Here is a 16,884-nt window from a genome sequence, read left to right on the forward strand (position 1 = left end):
TTAACTCTTATGTTAAAATACAATTGTTAAATAAAGCCTATTACATAATAGAATAATTTATTAATAATAAAAAAGCGTGGAGTTAGTAGTAGTTGATTTCCATGCACGATTTATATAAATTTTAATTGTATTTTATAACATAAATTCTGTGATTAAAATAGTGGAAAAGTAACTACTGAGTTTCTTGTCGGTTTTCTCAATAGATTTTACTTTCCGAATCGGTGATAGTTTTACATTTATGTAATTCAATACTCCAACATGACGATTCAAGTGTTTTTATGAGCGTACTTGAATCAAAAATATTTTGATTTGATTTTACTTTCTTCAATTAATTTAAATTTTATTTACTAGAGTAAATTTTCAAAGTTTTGGTTGTAGGTACCTAAAATAAAATAATATGTTTATGACGTCGAACTATTTTAAATTTTCGTTCATTTTAGAAAAAATAACAGACATAAAAATATATTATATTATTTGTTCTATATGGCACACAGACTAACAGTTACAATACGATACAATCTTAACGCTGAAGAATTTTCTGCTCTATAACCCGTATAATCTTTTAGTTCAAACACCGTAGAAAAGCTTAGCGATCTTTTGCATTTTCTCTGTGTTTCATATTCACTTGCACGTATAAAATATATATTCTATAAAACAACTTTAGTCTTAAAAATGTTCCTAGTAGCGTTCTGTGCATCTATTTTTTCTATAGTTTTATCTTCACAAGTGTTTGAAGATGATTTAAATTTGAATGATATTTTGCGATCGGATTTAATGCCGACGTATTTTATGGTTGATGTAAAAAGTAAAAAAAATGTAAGCAAAATTGTAATGGAAAGTAGAATGCCGTCAGTAAATGGTTCCATTGATGCAGCACTCTCTACATTGGATTTTCACAGGTATTGTTGAAGTTTGACCATTTTTTTTTAATTTCTCTACTTTTACATCTATCTATACTAATATATAAAGCGGAAGAGTTTGTTTGTTTGTTTGTTTAAACGCGCTAATCTCAGGAACTACTGGTCCGATTTGAAAAATTCTTTTTTTGTTGAATAGTCCAATTATAGAGGAAGGCTTTAGGCTATATAACATTACGCTGCGACCAATAGGAGCGCAGCGACAGTGAGAAATGTTGCAAAAACGGGGAAAATTATTCACATTTATGGACTTTCGATGCGTGCGCAGCATAAACGTTTTAAGTTACTCAAAAAATGTGTATGAAAGATATATTCCTCTTTTAATAATAAAAAAAAAGTCCGTGACACTATATGTCTATTTGTTAAGAGTGTGCTAGCAGGCGGGGCCCGGCGGCGGATGAGGGGGAGGCGGGTCAGCCCCGCCGCCGCGCTCGCCACTCTCACCCGCGGGTGTAGTTCTGCGAAGTAGCAATGCACATAACGACTTAAAAAAATTAACATTCTTAATAGTTAGATTATTTATCAAAATTAGGTTTTGTTATCAGCTTATTTGCTCATTATTTTTTAACGTTTAAAATCGGTTACATTTAAATCATAATCTGCTGTAGTTTTAACTTACGATATAAGATAAAATTTCAATGAACATTCCTTCGTACTTTGCAAGTAAACAATTCAAACGTTTTACGGTATAAATAAGGTATAAAAATTACATTACACACGTAAAAAAGTTCAAAATGGCGAGCGATACTTTCACCGATGCAGATTAATCATCACTGAGAAAATAAATTATGCAAATAAGCAAATAGGTGAATATCGTTTAAAATGACTACACAAATAAATTAGTAGTTCAATATTTCAAGTAATTTCTATTACGTTCAAGCATATTCAACACGGTTGTACTATAATCACCTTATGAAATAATAACACCAAAGGAGAAACAATCTAAACTTCTTATTGTTCGGTTTGTTTATCTTATTACGTTTAAGTTAATATTGTTTGTTTTCAACCGACTTCAAAAAGGAGGAGGTTATCAATTCGTACTACTTCAAGGGTACTATGGTGAAAGTTTGGTAAGGTTCTGAGCATAGGATCCATGACGGTACGGAAGGGAACGGAACAATTCTAAGGAGCACGTTAGCGATACTCGGCCGAATCTTTTAGAAACAAAAATTTTGACAAAAAAAAACCGACTTCAAAAGAGAAAAAAAATAATATTCTCTAAAAAGTAAAAAATAATTGCTTATTATTCTACAACTTAATAATCAAGTAACTTATTCTACTTACCAATATGTAGGTACGTTCTGTGTTTCCACGCAAGGAGATAAGTATGTACCTACCCACTTTAAATCTAACTTAACACAAACCAATGAATAACAAACAATGATCACAATATTTTTTAGATTTATACTATGTAAAATGAAATTAAAAATATTTAGACTATTTAAAAGTCAGCAAAGTTATTACGATAATATATTATAGTTAAAATTATTGTTATTTTTGGAGGCGGTGTCAGCCAAGGTAGGTTTGTAAATATATGATATAGTCCAAATTTGTAAATCTGGTCTATCGATAAATACACTTCTTCTTGATGTTTTTTTAAACCCTATACGTACATAGTGGTCCTATATAATGACAGAAAATTGGAATCAAAATTGAGTGTTTAAGCAAACATGTCTACCGTCAGGTATTACAATTCATGAACTTTTCTCCTAATCCAAGACAAAGAAAAGTCATTCAGATTTACTATTACATTTCCTGTTGAACGTTTTGTTTGTTTTGGCAGAGTATGAATTTTGTTTGTGATTTATTTATTTACAATTGACTTTTTCTTTTGTCTTACATCCAGATGTCGATACACCTGCATCGAATTGTTAACAAAAAAAATATTCGCAATCGTACACTATTGTACAATATTTCTTTTATGTTTAAGAAAAGGGTTGTCATAATTGACCGTATAACAATAAGCAATAAAAACACAGATGTTGGTAATTTATTTAGACAAACTTTACCGGTAATTTTAAGAGGAACAAGAGCAGACATTGTAAGGTCTTGCCTTAAAAGTTCACCGTTATGGAAATTTGTCCATACCTTAAAACTATCTACGAATATGAGAGCACATTTGGGGGGAGGAAGTACAAATTTTCCTTCAAAGTTACTTTTAATAGGAGATGGAAAAGTACCTCATTCTGAAAATAAAATTGAAATTGATCGCGATTTAGGAGAAAAAGTGACTAGCATAGAGGATTTAATATCAAAAGTTTACCCTAATATCGTCGAAATAGAAAATAAAGATTACCAATGGATGTGTCAAAGGGCAATATTGGCGGCGAGAAATAGTAGCGTTGACGAAATTAACGACCTAATTTTAACTAAACTTCCAGGCGATATAACTACCTACACATCTATTGATAATGTAATGGATCAAGAAGATGCTGTCCATTACCCACAAGAGTTTCTCAATTCTTTAAACCCGAGCGGCCTTCCACCACATTCCCTGAAGTTAAAAATAGGTGCTGCGATAATTTTACTCAGAAATCTTAAACCACCAAATTTATGTAACGGGACCCGCCTTCAAGTAAAATTTCTTCGGAATAACGTGATCGTTGCAAAAGTTTTGACTGGTCCGGCAGTTGGTCAAACAGTGCTTATACCTCGCATCCCAATGATTCCAAATGATTTACCTTTTAATTTTAAAAGAATTCAATTTCCCATTAAGTTATCTTTTGCCGTAACCATTAATAAATCACAGGGCCAAACATTTAAACACGTAGGAATCGATTTACGTCAAGACTGCTTTTCACACGGCCAACTATATGTCGCGTTGTCAAGATCGGGTTGCGGGCAAAATCAGTATGTTCTTCTACCACAAGAAAATAAAACTAAAAATATAATCTACGCTAAAGTACTGTAAAACATATTATTAAATCTTATTGACGATTATAATAACAAAAACCAACGTGAGCAATCAAACGATAATCATGATAGTGTTTCCGACAACTACGCGAACGAAGTCGCGGGCACAGCTAGTATTAGATATAAGTATCATGAAAATATGATAATCAAATTTTAAGCATAAAAATATGCTTAAAATTAGTTATTTCGAGTGATCTTTTTAATGTTTTGTTCCAAGGCGGTAAAAATTAAGGCGACTGATTCAGTGCTCTAAAATGTATGCAATTTTATAATTGAATTAAGACAGACACTTTATTATTAAAAAGTAAAATAGTAATGCCTGTAAATATTCCACTTCTAATGTTTTCTTTTGAATAGAAAGGTTGGAGCTTATCCACCACACTGATCCAATTTGTGTGCACAAGTATAATTTATTAATTATTATCTTTGAAGGAAAATGATGAACGAATACCAATGTCGTAACTATATCGCTGAGCAAATACTAGATGAAATGGGTAAAAATGTGCTACAAGATCGTTTTGGTAAACCGTTTGAAAATAATAATATATTCAGTAAAAAGGTATTGACACGGCGCTCGCATGATTTAAGAGATAACGTTTTACATGATTCTGGTTCCTCAAATTACCAAGAATGGTTGGCTAAGTGAGTATCTCAATTGTTGATTCGCTATTATTCAAAATACCAGTTGTAAAACCCATAGTACTTAAACACAGAATTAAAGACGTAAACACTAAATTTGAAGATTTTCAAGCAATTTGTTGATCAAAATTTACTTTACAATTTTATTCTTATTTATTTCCCTTACAGAGTGATGGCTCTCAATGACGTATACCGACGCTATAATTTATCTGTAAATCCTAACTTTAACAACAGTAATCAAAACGATGCCTTATATCGTCCGCAACCTCGAGAAGGTTATGAGGTCGCCGAGCCCATAGAAACGACCCTTGGAGACACTGATGGGATCATGTACGACGTTTCTAAACACAGTATGGGTTGTTTAATTTACTTTATCGTTGACTAACAATCCGGCCTAATTTCAATCGGGTCGTTGTAAACACTATTTGGAAATTTATTTTTAAATATTTTATATGAACAATTTTATACAATAACTCAGGTCGAATTATACGGTCCATACTTCAATTACACCTCAGTATTTTATCTATCAATACTTTTTTTATGACATGGTGAAATATTCACAAGATTATGTTTTTATGTACATACATTAAAGTAGCGATTAGCGTTTATCTCGATATAGGAAGATGGTATAATTCCGTTAAAAGGTATGCATAAGCTCTCACTAATCTTCCTATATGTCCATTTAATATTAAGAAATATAAAAAGTATAAGCATACTAAATAACCTATACTAAGCTTGAGTCCATAACTTATATCTACTATTTATGATGATAAATTTTGATGGGCTTCACAAAACCCTACTAATTGAATTCATTTTAAAAGAAACATATTATATCTTAAACCCTTTCCTACAATACAAACGAGTAGCATTGTTAAAATAATATTACAGTAGGGATTAGTAAACCAATCATTACTTATTTTACAGAAGAAGAATATTTTGCTTGTCGGAAATCAAACTAATTTTTTATACAAGCATGTTGTAATGTGTATGCATTTGCATTTTATAGGTGGTGGCTATGAGTATTCAATGCCTCCTCCACCGCCACCAATGTATCACCACCCGTCGTCATCAATACACGAAATACACGAGGAATACGCCGTCGAAAAGGAATCTCACGGACTGGGCTTAGCAGACCTCTTTGACATATCCCTCACAGGCATTGCTTTTTTATCATTTGGCATGTTCGTGCTACAAGTGCTAATGTGCATCACGATGGTTTGTAATTTTCTTTTTTCTATCTTTATTATATATGATCTCGATTTGTAATTAATTAATTATTGAATAAAATCTTATAATTCGTTAACAAATTAAAACCTTCCTTTCTTTTATACGTTGAATTTATTCAAATCTATTTTATTATGTATAGCGTATACCTCACTTATTAATACGGATATATATTTGACTTTTATATTCATATATATATATATATATATATATTATTTTTAAAGTGATACTAGTTTCTTCATAAAAATAAGACACTTTTTTCTTTCTACATCATATCATAACTAAAATAAAAAAAACACTAATATTTTTAATACCAAGATACCAATCTATAACAGTCTTACATACTTCTTTACATCTAATTATGCCCTTATATCATAGTAGGACGTTAATTATATGATATTCCTTAATTTTAGAATCACCCGCAACCACAACTCATGCAGGTAGTCGACAACACAGACACAGTTAACGTCGATGATGTTTTTCGTAATAAAAGAGAATCAGAGCCCCCTAATCGATCCATATCAGCTCTCAATAATTTAGCCAGATATGCCATGATGGCGATCAAACCTCAGACACCTTTGTGCATGTACCGTACACTGTGTATGGGTAACAAACATGCGAGGAATATGCGAGATAGCCACAGATATTGGTTGCCGTTATGGCAGTAAGTATTTCACTATATTAATGCTGCTGCTGAATATATTTTAGTTTACTGTTCTATCTTCTAAACAATCATTATTCAAGAAAAATATTTTCTTATTTAGATTGAATCTTTTTAATTGTTAATTACAATAAAACAATCATTTTATCTATAGATACTAATATTATAAATGCGATAGTAACTTTGTCTATATGTCTACACCAGTCGTTTGTCTGTTGCTTGGGCAAAACCAATGAACCGAATTTGTTAAAATTTGGTATGACTACTTTTTATGCCTAAAACTTGACGACCAACCGCTTAAACGCGAGCGAAGACGGGGGTGACAATTAGCTAAATTTCGATGTCTAAAATAAACTTTAATAACGTTTATGTTAAAGCGCCGGAGTAGCTTGGACACGAGGCGGCGCTCTCGGTGCGCTGCGAGCCTCTATCCTCGGTCTTGGTGGAGCTGACTGCGAAGAATTTTATCCGAAGCGAAACTGTATTTAAAATGCTTAAAAAGTATATTCCATTTTTGTTCATTGTTATAATATACATAAAATATATATACATATATATATATTAAAGCATATAACAGTCCCATCGAAGTTTGTATATCAATCAAAAGTAGATAACTAAATTATTTCTATATTAAGAATATTTTTATGAGTAAAATAAGAATTTTACAATAACTTCATGTTCGTTGATGTTTTACAATTGCTAAGATATATTTACATGAATGTAGAAAATAGCGTGAGATTTAACCTATAAAATAATTTTATTGATTAATTGACAATTAGTTCTATTTGGAATCGATATCATCGATATCATGGAAACGATATCAATCTTGGACTAGAAACACAACAAGACTACGCCCTCAAAAATATCTTGTGACTAAGGATTTATTCGATCCACCCGCTAACGGTTTGTTTAATATTATATACTAGACGAGAGATACGGCACCAATCTCTATAGGCAGTGGTGACTAAGGTATTCAGTTGGTCCGTCCGCCCACCTATGTCGAAAAAATAGTACTTAACTACATAATATGTCAGCTTAATAATGATGGAACTCTATTAGCTGTAAATTTATATTTTTAGGAATAATATAAAGTAATAAAAGTTATTAGAATTATGGTATGTACAGTTTAATATTTACATTCGTTTCACTAAATACATAATATAATTCGATTATAAACATTTTCTTTCTAAAAATCTTAGGTACTATGTTACAATACAATACTTATTTATTTCTTACATATTTGACAATAATTTATAATAACAATGTTATTATGTTGTAATATTATTACACGTTTATAAAAATTATACTTTATTCTAAGTTATTATTTATATTAGTAGTGATATGTTTATCTCGATTTAATTTTTTTTTATAATATGCGTATTGATGATTAATTTTTCATATTTCTAAAACTTAACGTTAAAAAAAACATAATACATATCCGTTAATTTAATTTAAACTTACGAACTTTGAGAATATTTTAGTTAGAATTAAAAATTATAAAATGAGAAAATTGTTGACTATTCATTATAAAGCTAGATATGATTTCATAATTATGAAACGTTAATAAATTTACAAACCTAAAAAGGAACTATTGCCTTTACAATAAAATCAAGACAGGCATTTAATATTTACATAATATATACGTAACACTTGTAAGCAATTTGGAAGATTTATCTCTTTAATTAAATAAGGTAATTACGATTAATCATTTCGTAGTATTAACATACTTTAATTATGCTTGAACGAAATATTTAAAGGTTGATATATAAAAATTAAAAGTAAATAATAATTAACATTAGGAACAGCGGTTTTTACGATTTTAGTAACTTATCAGCTATTTTCTTTGACGTCATAACATTACTAACGATGTCGCAATAGTTACAGCTTAAGTAAAGTGACAGAAGTAGCGAGTTACAGCATAATTGTGTACATTTAGCACTGTAATTAAAATAGTAAATAATATACAAAACATTACAAATTGAGTGAGCACGACTAATCTTTATAGATCTACAAGTCCATATTACCAGAGCTGTATTAATAAAATCATATATTTGATATATTAATAATAATAATTGAAAAGTTAAATACAGCCTTTTAAAAAATACGTAACTATATTTATTTCTCTACGTGCGTCACTATCCAATAACTTTTATTAAAATTAAATTGTTTATCATGTCATTCATGAAGCACATTCGAGATTTTTTTTTTTATAATCATGGTCAAATATAAGTACCAATTACTTAAGCCTTTATTCTATGGATTTCCTGTGTTGGATATTTAATCTTATAATACTCAATGTTTTTTTTTAAATAAATACCGAATAAAATTTCAGTTTGTATTTCGAACATCTTTAAAAATAAAGTCTCGATCCTTTTAACAAAATAAATCGTTTCATCTGATCCAGTTGCGGAGCTTGTGATGTCAATCTACGAATAATAATTAATTAATGATTTTTATTGTTTGACACTAAGGCTGTGACGTCGGGATAGTGACTGGAGTAAACACACAACTAAGTGGTGCGTATGCGTAAGGGTTTAAAAGAGAATAATTTTGAGGGCCATGTCCGAAGATATGTCCGGAAAATAATCCTTGACGTTGTGCGATTTTAAGGCGAGATGTAAGCTGTTTCTTCCACTTCGTTCTTCGGTTTTGAAACCACGTCTTAATTTGTACTTCTGTAAGGCCAAGAGCCTTAGAGAGCTCCAGCCGCTTTGATACACTGAGATACTTATCAAGTTTAAATTCAGCTTCTAATCTTTCTAGTTGCTTTGCACTGTACGCCTGTCGTGGTTTCCGTTCAGGTCCGGCTCGACGTGGCCTTCTATTATTTTTATCATCTGTTAAAGATACAACAGAATTAAAGACAAATCTGGTTTAAATATTTCTTATTATTTATCACTCAATAGCTGATATATCCAAATATCTCATTTTTATAAAATTTTCCATAATTATGGCGATGGGTTTTAATGACCTACTTTTAAATTTAGTTAGAAAATACATTTTTTTTATATAACGGGAAACAATATTATATTCTAGCGTTAATTTAAATTTTAGTAATATGTAACGAGCTCTTAAAATAAGATAAATGAAACACGCCTAAATTTACAAAGTAGCTGCTCTCACTTAAAACAAACATATGGTAAATTTTTTCTCAAGTACTAATCGGAATTGTCACAGGCTCTTGTTAAGTGGCTATAAACACAATCAGGGTATTTGCGTTGCGCCTGCGCAGTTTGAAATCTCATATGTCAATAACGCATTGTGGCGGGTGTATCGCGTGTGATGGCCTCGCTAACAGACTGCTAACAACTTACGTAAGCGATTTTAGATGTTTTCAGAAATGAATTAATTTATATCTCGTAAGAGACAAGATAGACCACTAAAGAACTAAATCACTGATCAACACGTGGATATCTGCTTACGTGCGGTAATATAGTACAAGAGTATAGTATAAGCGTCTCTGATTCTGAATTTAAAAAACAAAAAAAAATACTTTCAGGATTCACTTAATTCCAATAATTATTTGAATGTTTATTAAAATTAGGTGAATAATTTTGAAATAATTTTATTATTTATTTTCCGGGAATGATTAATGATAGTATCAACAAGTAGATATCCAAATAATTTCCTTGGTAATTAATAAAGCTTAATTTTTTATTATTACTGAGTAGGTACTTCGAATTATAATTATTTATAATAATTTGTAGCCTTTTAATAAATATGAACATTAAATTAAAAACAGCATTAAATGTTTATAGCTTAAAATTTTATTTATTAAGTACATAATAATATCTACATGATAAATGGTCGCATGCTCAAAATAAATTACTTTAATGTGTTTATTTGATTATTCCATGATTTCAAATATCAAATTAAATTAGAGTCCAGCAATAATGTGAACGTGGCATTAGCACAATTTACAAAAATTCGTGTATCATCTTTTCTCGATATACTTCCAACAGCTCAGCGTGTTAAGGCGGGGTGTAAATAAGCGAGCTTTGTCAGTAATTATCGACGCGGCAGCTGTTTACCGACACGTGGGTGCGAAGTCGCGACCACCGTCCGACGGCTGGCGACAATTCGTCGAATGTGTCTTCGGACTTATCACACTAAACGAAACGCCATGTATGGTCTATTAGCTTTGCTCGTTAGAAGAGTGGACACAAATTTTAGCGCTATTTTTATTATTGGAAATATTTATTGCTTATTATAAAGCAATCAGATTAGGTAAATTGTGACGCAAATGGTGCTTTGTTGACTCCAATAAACTATGTTTTACAATAAATGTTAGTATATCATCAATGGAAGCTAATATTATTTTTCAATAAATACTAACTAACTAAATTACGACTGATATATTCAAACAATTTTGGTGGTCAATAACAACTACTACAAATAATACGCTTTCGAGTTTAAAATAGGTAACTATTAATTAATTATTTAAAACTCGGAAAATAGTACGGCACGGAAGAAATGTTATGAAATTATAAATTCTATTGTGTGGTATGGGCTTTGACATGTATGTAAATGTAGTTAAAATGTTTTATCACGACGAGACCTCCTGCCTCTTCTCGGATGTTACACATGACACACTAATTTTATAGCCACCGAAATTCCGAGTGGTCATCGCGACGAATGTGACAAAATACTTGACAAACTAACGATTTTTTACGTATGCATAGGTGACAAATTGAAACCATTTTGGAGAATAACTACTTTTTATTTATTTGATAAAGGTCTTTAGTTTTCTGTCCAATTTAAAATGGAAAAAGATAAACGCATTAATCCTCTAAATACATAACTACAAATCATAGATTTGTCATTCAAATTTCCTAATTTAAATTTAATATACATAAATAAAATAGACACAATTAGTTGTTGCTATTGTAAATAAAGTACTTTTTAAATAGTAACGAACAGATGCCCACTTAATTTCTATCCTTCTACGAATGAAAATCTCTTTACTTTCACGTGATATTAACAAACAGAACATATTAATTATTATCAAAACCTATATCAGCTAAAATTGGTAATATCATCTTAGTTTCCTTATTTCACGTCTGTCTGTCGGACTACTGAAATGGCCTGCACAGATATGTATACATAAAATAATTAAGTTCATCCCTCTTAATACTAAATAACAATTATTCATGACTAAGGGATGATTGCGTGTGGTTGAAATATTACAGTAATGTGCGTGTGAAGATTCGCACCCGACCGTCATCACGCGATGCGGCACATGCTATATTTTCGTGTAGCACTTAGGTGTTACTGTGATAAGCAGTCCACGTATCATAATGTGATATTACACTGCATATCTTGCAGCTTTATATTGAATTGTTATAGAATTAAAAATATAAGTATGTCGTGGTACATATAAACTTAATAAACTTCCTTGGCGTATTTTTAAAAATTAATTGAAGGTACATTAGATCATATCCATTGTTTTGATCCAATCCTTTTTTTCCTTAATAAGGAATTACAAGTTAATTAGCGATGTCACCTATAGTATATATCCGCTTTTGGTCGAAAATTGCTTAACCATTACCGAAAAATTATAACGCCTTAACTGTTATTTAATAAGCAGTTACGTGATCGTCTTCGTGTCATATAACGCTAATTTTATGTAATAAATTTAAATGTTAAATAAATTCCAATTTTTGTCTTCAAATACCGTTTCTTACTCTTTTATTAATTCCCAGAATTATTATGACCACCGTACGTTTCATGTATATTAATTTGGTACACGGACTGCCAAAGTTATTTGGAGAAGGACATCTTACACATGGATCGTGTAATCTTGACCATCCACTTTGGTCAAACTTTCCTCCAAGGGAGTGTGCTAATTCCAAATTCAACATATGTATAATACTAGCTGAACTTGCGGCTTTACCCGCGAGAAATTTATAAAACACAAACTTCCAAACCCCGTTTAACCCCTTAGGGGTAAAGTTTCGTAAAATCCGTCCTTAGCGGATGTCTATCCTGCCTGCCTACCTGCCAAATTTCAAGTTTGTAGGTGTTACAGTTTCTGAGAATCGTGATTAATCAGTAAGTTAGTATAATGCTTACATAAGAAAATAACAGTGTTTTGCTAACATTATCATAAGCCTGTGGATTCCTATAAACTCCAACTGCTTTACGATGCTGACTATAGAATTGTACAGGGCCTCACACTATTAAAAAATTTACAGTTTATCGCAATCGAATCGAAATGTAATCGTTACCGTTCAGCCGAGTATTTATTCTACAAACGCAACGATCCAGTTGCGGTCAGAATCGTATCGTAACCGATATAAAGAAATAGTATTGGTCCTCAAGTACGATTAAGCAGATGTTACTTTTTGTGCGGAAAAATCGCAGTTGGATCAGAATAGAATCGGAAAAGTATCACAATAGTTATAAGTTATTATAATTAGCCCGTTTGGAATATGGACGTTATAAGCAACGTTCTAGTGCTTTGGTTCGTCTTGTTTCGAATCAATGCAGCCTAAACTTTGTCTCGATCGTCAGTACAGAAAGTTAAACTTTGAGCTATTCCTGAGTATCAGTCACATTTTAGGCCAACTTGCCATTCTCGATCACATCATTGCCTACTTATTATAAGGTGAGATAATGGTCAAAACGTAGCGTTTTTCTATCAGAGATAAAGAGTCTTAGTGTTGAGATAACTAATATTCGCACATAAGAATTACTCAAAATAACTGTTTTTTACGTTGAGACGTCGATCCAGAAGTATATTTAAAGTCAGACATCGCGTATAGCATTTAATAGGCTATGCATCTAAAACCTATCGCTTTATACAATTTAATTAAATCACAAAATCCTAAACAAAAAGACTTGTAATAACACATTCTCGATTCGAATCTAAAATCGCAATGCTTCTAAATAATCTAAAGCTAACGGTTATCCTGCTAAGCAATGCCATTTAGAAATATATAAGTTAAATACTTCTATGTAAAAGATAAATAAAACTATATTTCCAAATATCCCTGTCCTTACTTTACAAAAGTGTACACTCAGTAAAATTATCAGTTTTAACGACAATTATTAAAAAAAATAGGCATAATGTGTTTTAGGGGGTAGTTTGATATTTTTTGTAAAGAGTGTCAATCAATCAATCACACAAAATGTATCCAGTGTGGAACTAGATTTGATCATATCGTATGCAAGTAATAAACGTTTACAAAATATGAAAAAAGCGAATTTTATGCGATCGTTATGTATTTGTGCCTGAAAAACTGTCCATAAAAGATTTTTTCGATCTTCTGCAGACTTTAGAACATAGATATTACCCTATTCAAAACGAGGTAGATCGAGTTGTGAAGATGTTCCGTGTCCTGGCCAGCTTAAATTTCTATAACGGAAGAAAATTCTTTATTTTTTTTTATTTGGTCGTGAATGACATTACTGTCTTCTTTTCTTAGAATAATAACCTTAAAAACATTAAGCTTAAATTCTAAAGACATTATTGGGTATCATCCAATCCATTTTCTCCTATATACTGGAATTAAGAAAAGTTACAGCTTGATTGCAAGCGACGCTTGGAAAATTCTCTGTTAATTTAAATCAATCTTGCCACTGTGGTGCTGTCACTATGGATAAACCTGGTTGGTCCACTGAAACTACGAGACAAAGTATAACTTGGAAAGGACCATCCTCTCAACCCAAAAAACAAAATTTAGTGATGCTCTTATAACAATGTCCTCAGTGTTCTGAAGGAATTATTTTCATTGATTATATGGCAAAAGGACTGAAGATTACTCTTGTAATTCCGAAATTAGGTTAGGTTGCTAAGAGACTGATTATAGAAAACTTAATGGTTCAGTCTCATAGTAAACCTGTATAATATCGTCGTTAATTCGCATGATATATATATATATGTGCACAAGCCGCATTGGAGCAATTCTGCAAACCATGTGGCCTCTACCGTCGTTTACAAGATTATACTTTTACTATTTGCTATAAATATAAAATACCATAAAATGTAGACGTTGGTTGTTGTGTAGCAAGCCAATGAGCATACGCGTGGCCCGCTAGCAACTCCGCACCGTTGAGTGCATTCAGCTCAGGACACGTTGAAGTCGACGAAACTGTCAAAGGTAATGGGAAATTAACTGACTAGGCTGGCTAGACGCAATTATAGTAAAATGTACTGTTAAAATAATAAATAAAACCTTACAAGTTACATTAGTTAATCCACTAATTTTTTATCTTGATTTTGATTTGAGAAGAAGATATTATAAATTAAAAAATATATTTAGTATATATAAAGAGAGATTTAATAGATAATTTCGCGTCATTTACTTACGTCAAGAACCAGGGTACAATTTTTATATATCTTAAATGATTAACTGTAATTATTTATAACTGGATATATATATATTCATGACAAAAATAATTTAATCTCTATTTTAGATTTAATAAGTACTCAGAGATAGACAGTATCTAAGGGGTATTTAAATATCTACAATACTTATTATTATTTTCATATAAGATGTACAGAGATCACATTCTCCTTAAGAACTTTATATATATTCAAATTGATACATAACACTTGTTAATCAATTAGTAAGCTTATTTTAATAACGAGACCACAAAATTTATGAATTACTGGAAAATTTACAACAAAATAATTCTTAATATATATTTGTATTACCCGTCGCGGCTTCGTTCACAAAAGATTAAATAAAATGAGTAATACTTAAGATTTGCGTACGTCATACTTACTTTTCTTAATGTATTCAAAAACAAATTCTATGTATCTAGATATGTAAATTGAATTAAATAGTTAATGACGGAAGGGTACACCACCAAGATTTCATCTGAAATACTACGTTAAGAATCGAAGAACTCCAAATTTCTTTATACATTACAAATAGTTAGAGCAGTCAGAACATTACTTTTTATAGATTTCTATTGATTAATATAATTATTATATTTTTATTAATTATAAATTAATTAGAACTATAGACAAATAAAAAAATTATACCATTGTGTTCGTCTCCCATTTCTTCTTTATTTCCTTCGTTTTCTTCGATTACCGATTGTGTTTGAAAATTACTACGATTATTACCTAAAATATTATCAATTAAGAAATTTTTTCCTCTATTGTTCACTGCACTATTTTTGGTATTAACAGAGTTCATTGCATCACTCTCAAAACGATTGCTTGAATTAATAGTCATTTTATTTGAATATAAGCTTTTGCTTAAAGAATAAATAGTATCTACGTTATTTAACGGGTTTGAGTTTAACGCGTAAGCACTGTGTTCTTTTTGGTCACTGTTTTCACAAATCACATCAATTGTTTCATTCTCACTGTCGAATTCAGATTCAGATTCTGAATTATAACGTGTCTTTCCGTTTATATTAGCTCTGTTCGAGAAATTATCACGAAATGATGATCCAGAGTCATTTTCGCACGTGCTTGATATATCGTCAATCGAATTCATTATTTATTTAAAGCGTTATCATATTAAGTGAGTTGTATTAATTTTAATTCATAGTATCAACCTCATGACAAACATCTATCTCACGTAAATGTAACATTATTGAAGTCTATTCAGTCTGACTCGCTGAGGTGTGAGATGATAATTGCTTCCGAAAATAGGTGGTGCCGTTTAGATTAATGCGGAAGCTGTAGGTATCACCGCGTAGAAGTTCTCTTTTGCTACTGGCTGATTTCGAGATGGAGGGGATAACACCATCTTAAGAGGTGGGGCTTAGGGAGCCGCCTGTGAAAATTCACACCTTTCTTTTATTTGATAACAAGTTATATGAGCTTTTTACCGTACAAAAGATTCCTAAAAGCTTATGATGAGATCTACTCGGGCAATATTGCCCAGCTATTATTCATGTCATAAAATTTGATAAAGTATGATGACGTATATAAAATTAATATTAATTAAATATTTTTTTATATTTGATTACATAATATCGAGTTTTTTATGTTATGCAATTTCGATATTTAGATATGTAATAATATTCAATTTATTTATTTAATAATAATTATATTCTGAACATTACATGATTAAAAAGGAACCTATCATATTCATAAGCAATTCAATTTTATTCAGTACTTTTGCCGTGGTTTGAGAAATCAATGGATTTTTCAATGAAATTTTATTATGTAGCTGTATATTTTTAAAAGTTTTCTAAACATTTCAATTTATATATATTCGTTAGCATTACTTAAGATTTTTTTGAAATAGCTACAAGATACCGATGCCGGCAACAGTTTCGATCTCATGAGTTGTAATCCAACGATACAGATCTACGCCGTATGACATTTATCTATAACAATTGAGCAATTGTTTCTTATCATTGATTAGAATTATGTTATGTGCTTCGAGATATTTAAGAAAATGTTTTTGAATCTTTCAATTTAATATAAGAAGTTAATATAAGAACTTTGATTTTCATTTTAAGGTTTCTATACTTGATTAAATTATTAGCCCAGTCATCATTGTTTAAATTTCTTTAAAAGAGCATAGAGTTATTACAAATGAGGCTTGTTCATCTGATGAC

At 30.7% G+C, this 16,884-nt stretch overlaps 2 protein-coding genes across 2 annotated transcripts; one reads left to right on the forward strand and one right to left on the reverse strand.

Moving 5' to 3' along the window:
* The first annotated feature begins 634 nt into the window (after nt 1-634).
* On the forward strand, nt 635-6,843 carry LOC113401329 (uncharacterized). Its single transcript, XM_026641182.2, has 6 exons — nt 635-899; nt 4,263-4,472; nt 4,638-4,819; nt 5,476-5,684; nt 6,107-6,357; nt 6,732-6,843. The coding sequence occupies exons 1-6, from the start codon at nt 673-675 to the stop codon at nt 6,841-6,843; spliced, it is 1,191 nt and encodes a 396-aa protein (XP_026496967.2). The 5' UTR covers nt 635-672.
* A 1,815-nt stretch (nt 6,844-8,658) lies between these two features.
* On the reverse strand, nt 8,659-15,832 carry LOC113401328 (homeobox protein engrailed-2-B-like). Its single transcript, XM_026641181.2, has 3 exons — nt 15,347-15,832; nt 14,334-14,447; nt 8,659-9,191 (listed from the first exon to the last, which is right to left on the reverse strand). The coding sequence occupies exons 1-3, from the start codon at nt 15,807-15,809 to the stop codon at nt 8,821-8,823; spliced, it is 948 nt and encodes a 315-aa protein (XP_026496966.1). The 5' UTR covers nt 15,810-15,832; the 3' UTR covers nt 8,659-8,820.
* Nucleotides 15,833-16,884: the final 1,052 nt, after the last annotated feature.

This window comes from Vanessa tameamea, chromosome 7, assembly GCF_037043105.1.
Source record: "Vanessa tameamea isolate UH-Manoa-2023 chromosome 7, ilVanTame1 primary haplotype, whole genome shotgun sequence".
Lineage (NCBI taxonomy): Eukaryota > Metazoa > Arthropoda > Insecta > Lepidoptera > Nymphalidae > Vanessa > Vanessa tameamea.

Bases quoted from the DNA above. Each gene is read 5' to 3' on its own strand.
- LOC113401328 (XM_026641181.2), bottom strand. From the start codon at position 15,809: ATGAATTCGATTGACGATATATCAAGCACGTGCGAAAATGACTCTGGA. The intron at 14,448-15,346 runs GTATAATTTTTT...TACCTTTGACAG, and splicing joins AATGGGAGACGAACACAATG to TTTCGTCGACTTCAACGTGT. The intron at 9,192-14,333 runs GTATTTTATATT...TATCTTTAACAG, and splicing joins ACCAACGTCTACATTTTATG to ATGATAAAAATAATAGAAGG.
- LOC113401329 (XM_026641182.2), top strand. From the start codon at position 673: ATGTTCCTAGTAGCGTTCTGTGCATCTATTTTTTCTATAGTTTTATCT. The intron at 900-4,262 runs GTATTGTTGAAG...TTATCTTTGAAG, and splicing joins TCTACATTGGATTTTCACAG to GAAAATGATGAACGAATACC. The intron at 6,358-6,731 runs GTAAGTATTTCA...TTTATGTTAAAG, and splicing joins TATTGGTTGCCGTTATGGCA to CGCCGGAGTAGCTTGGACAC.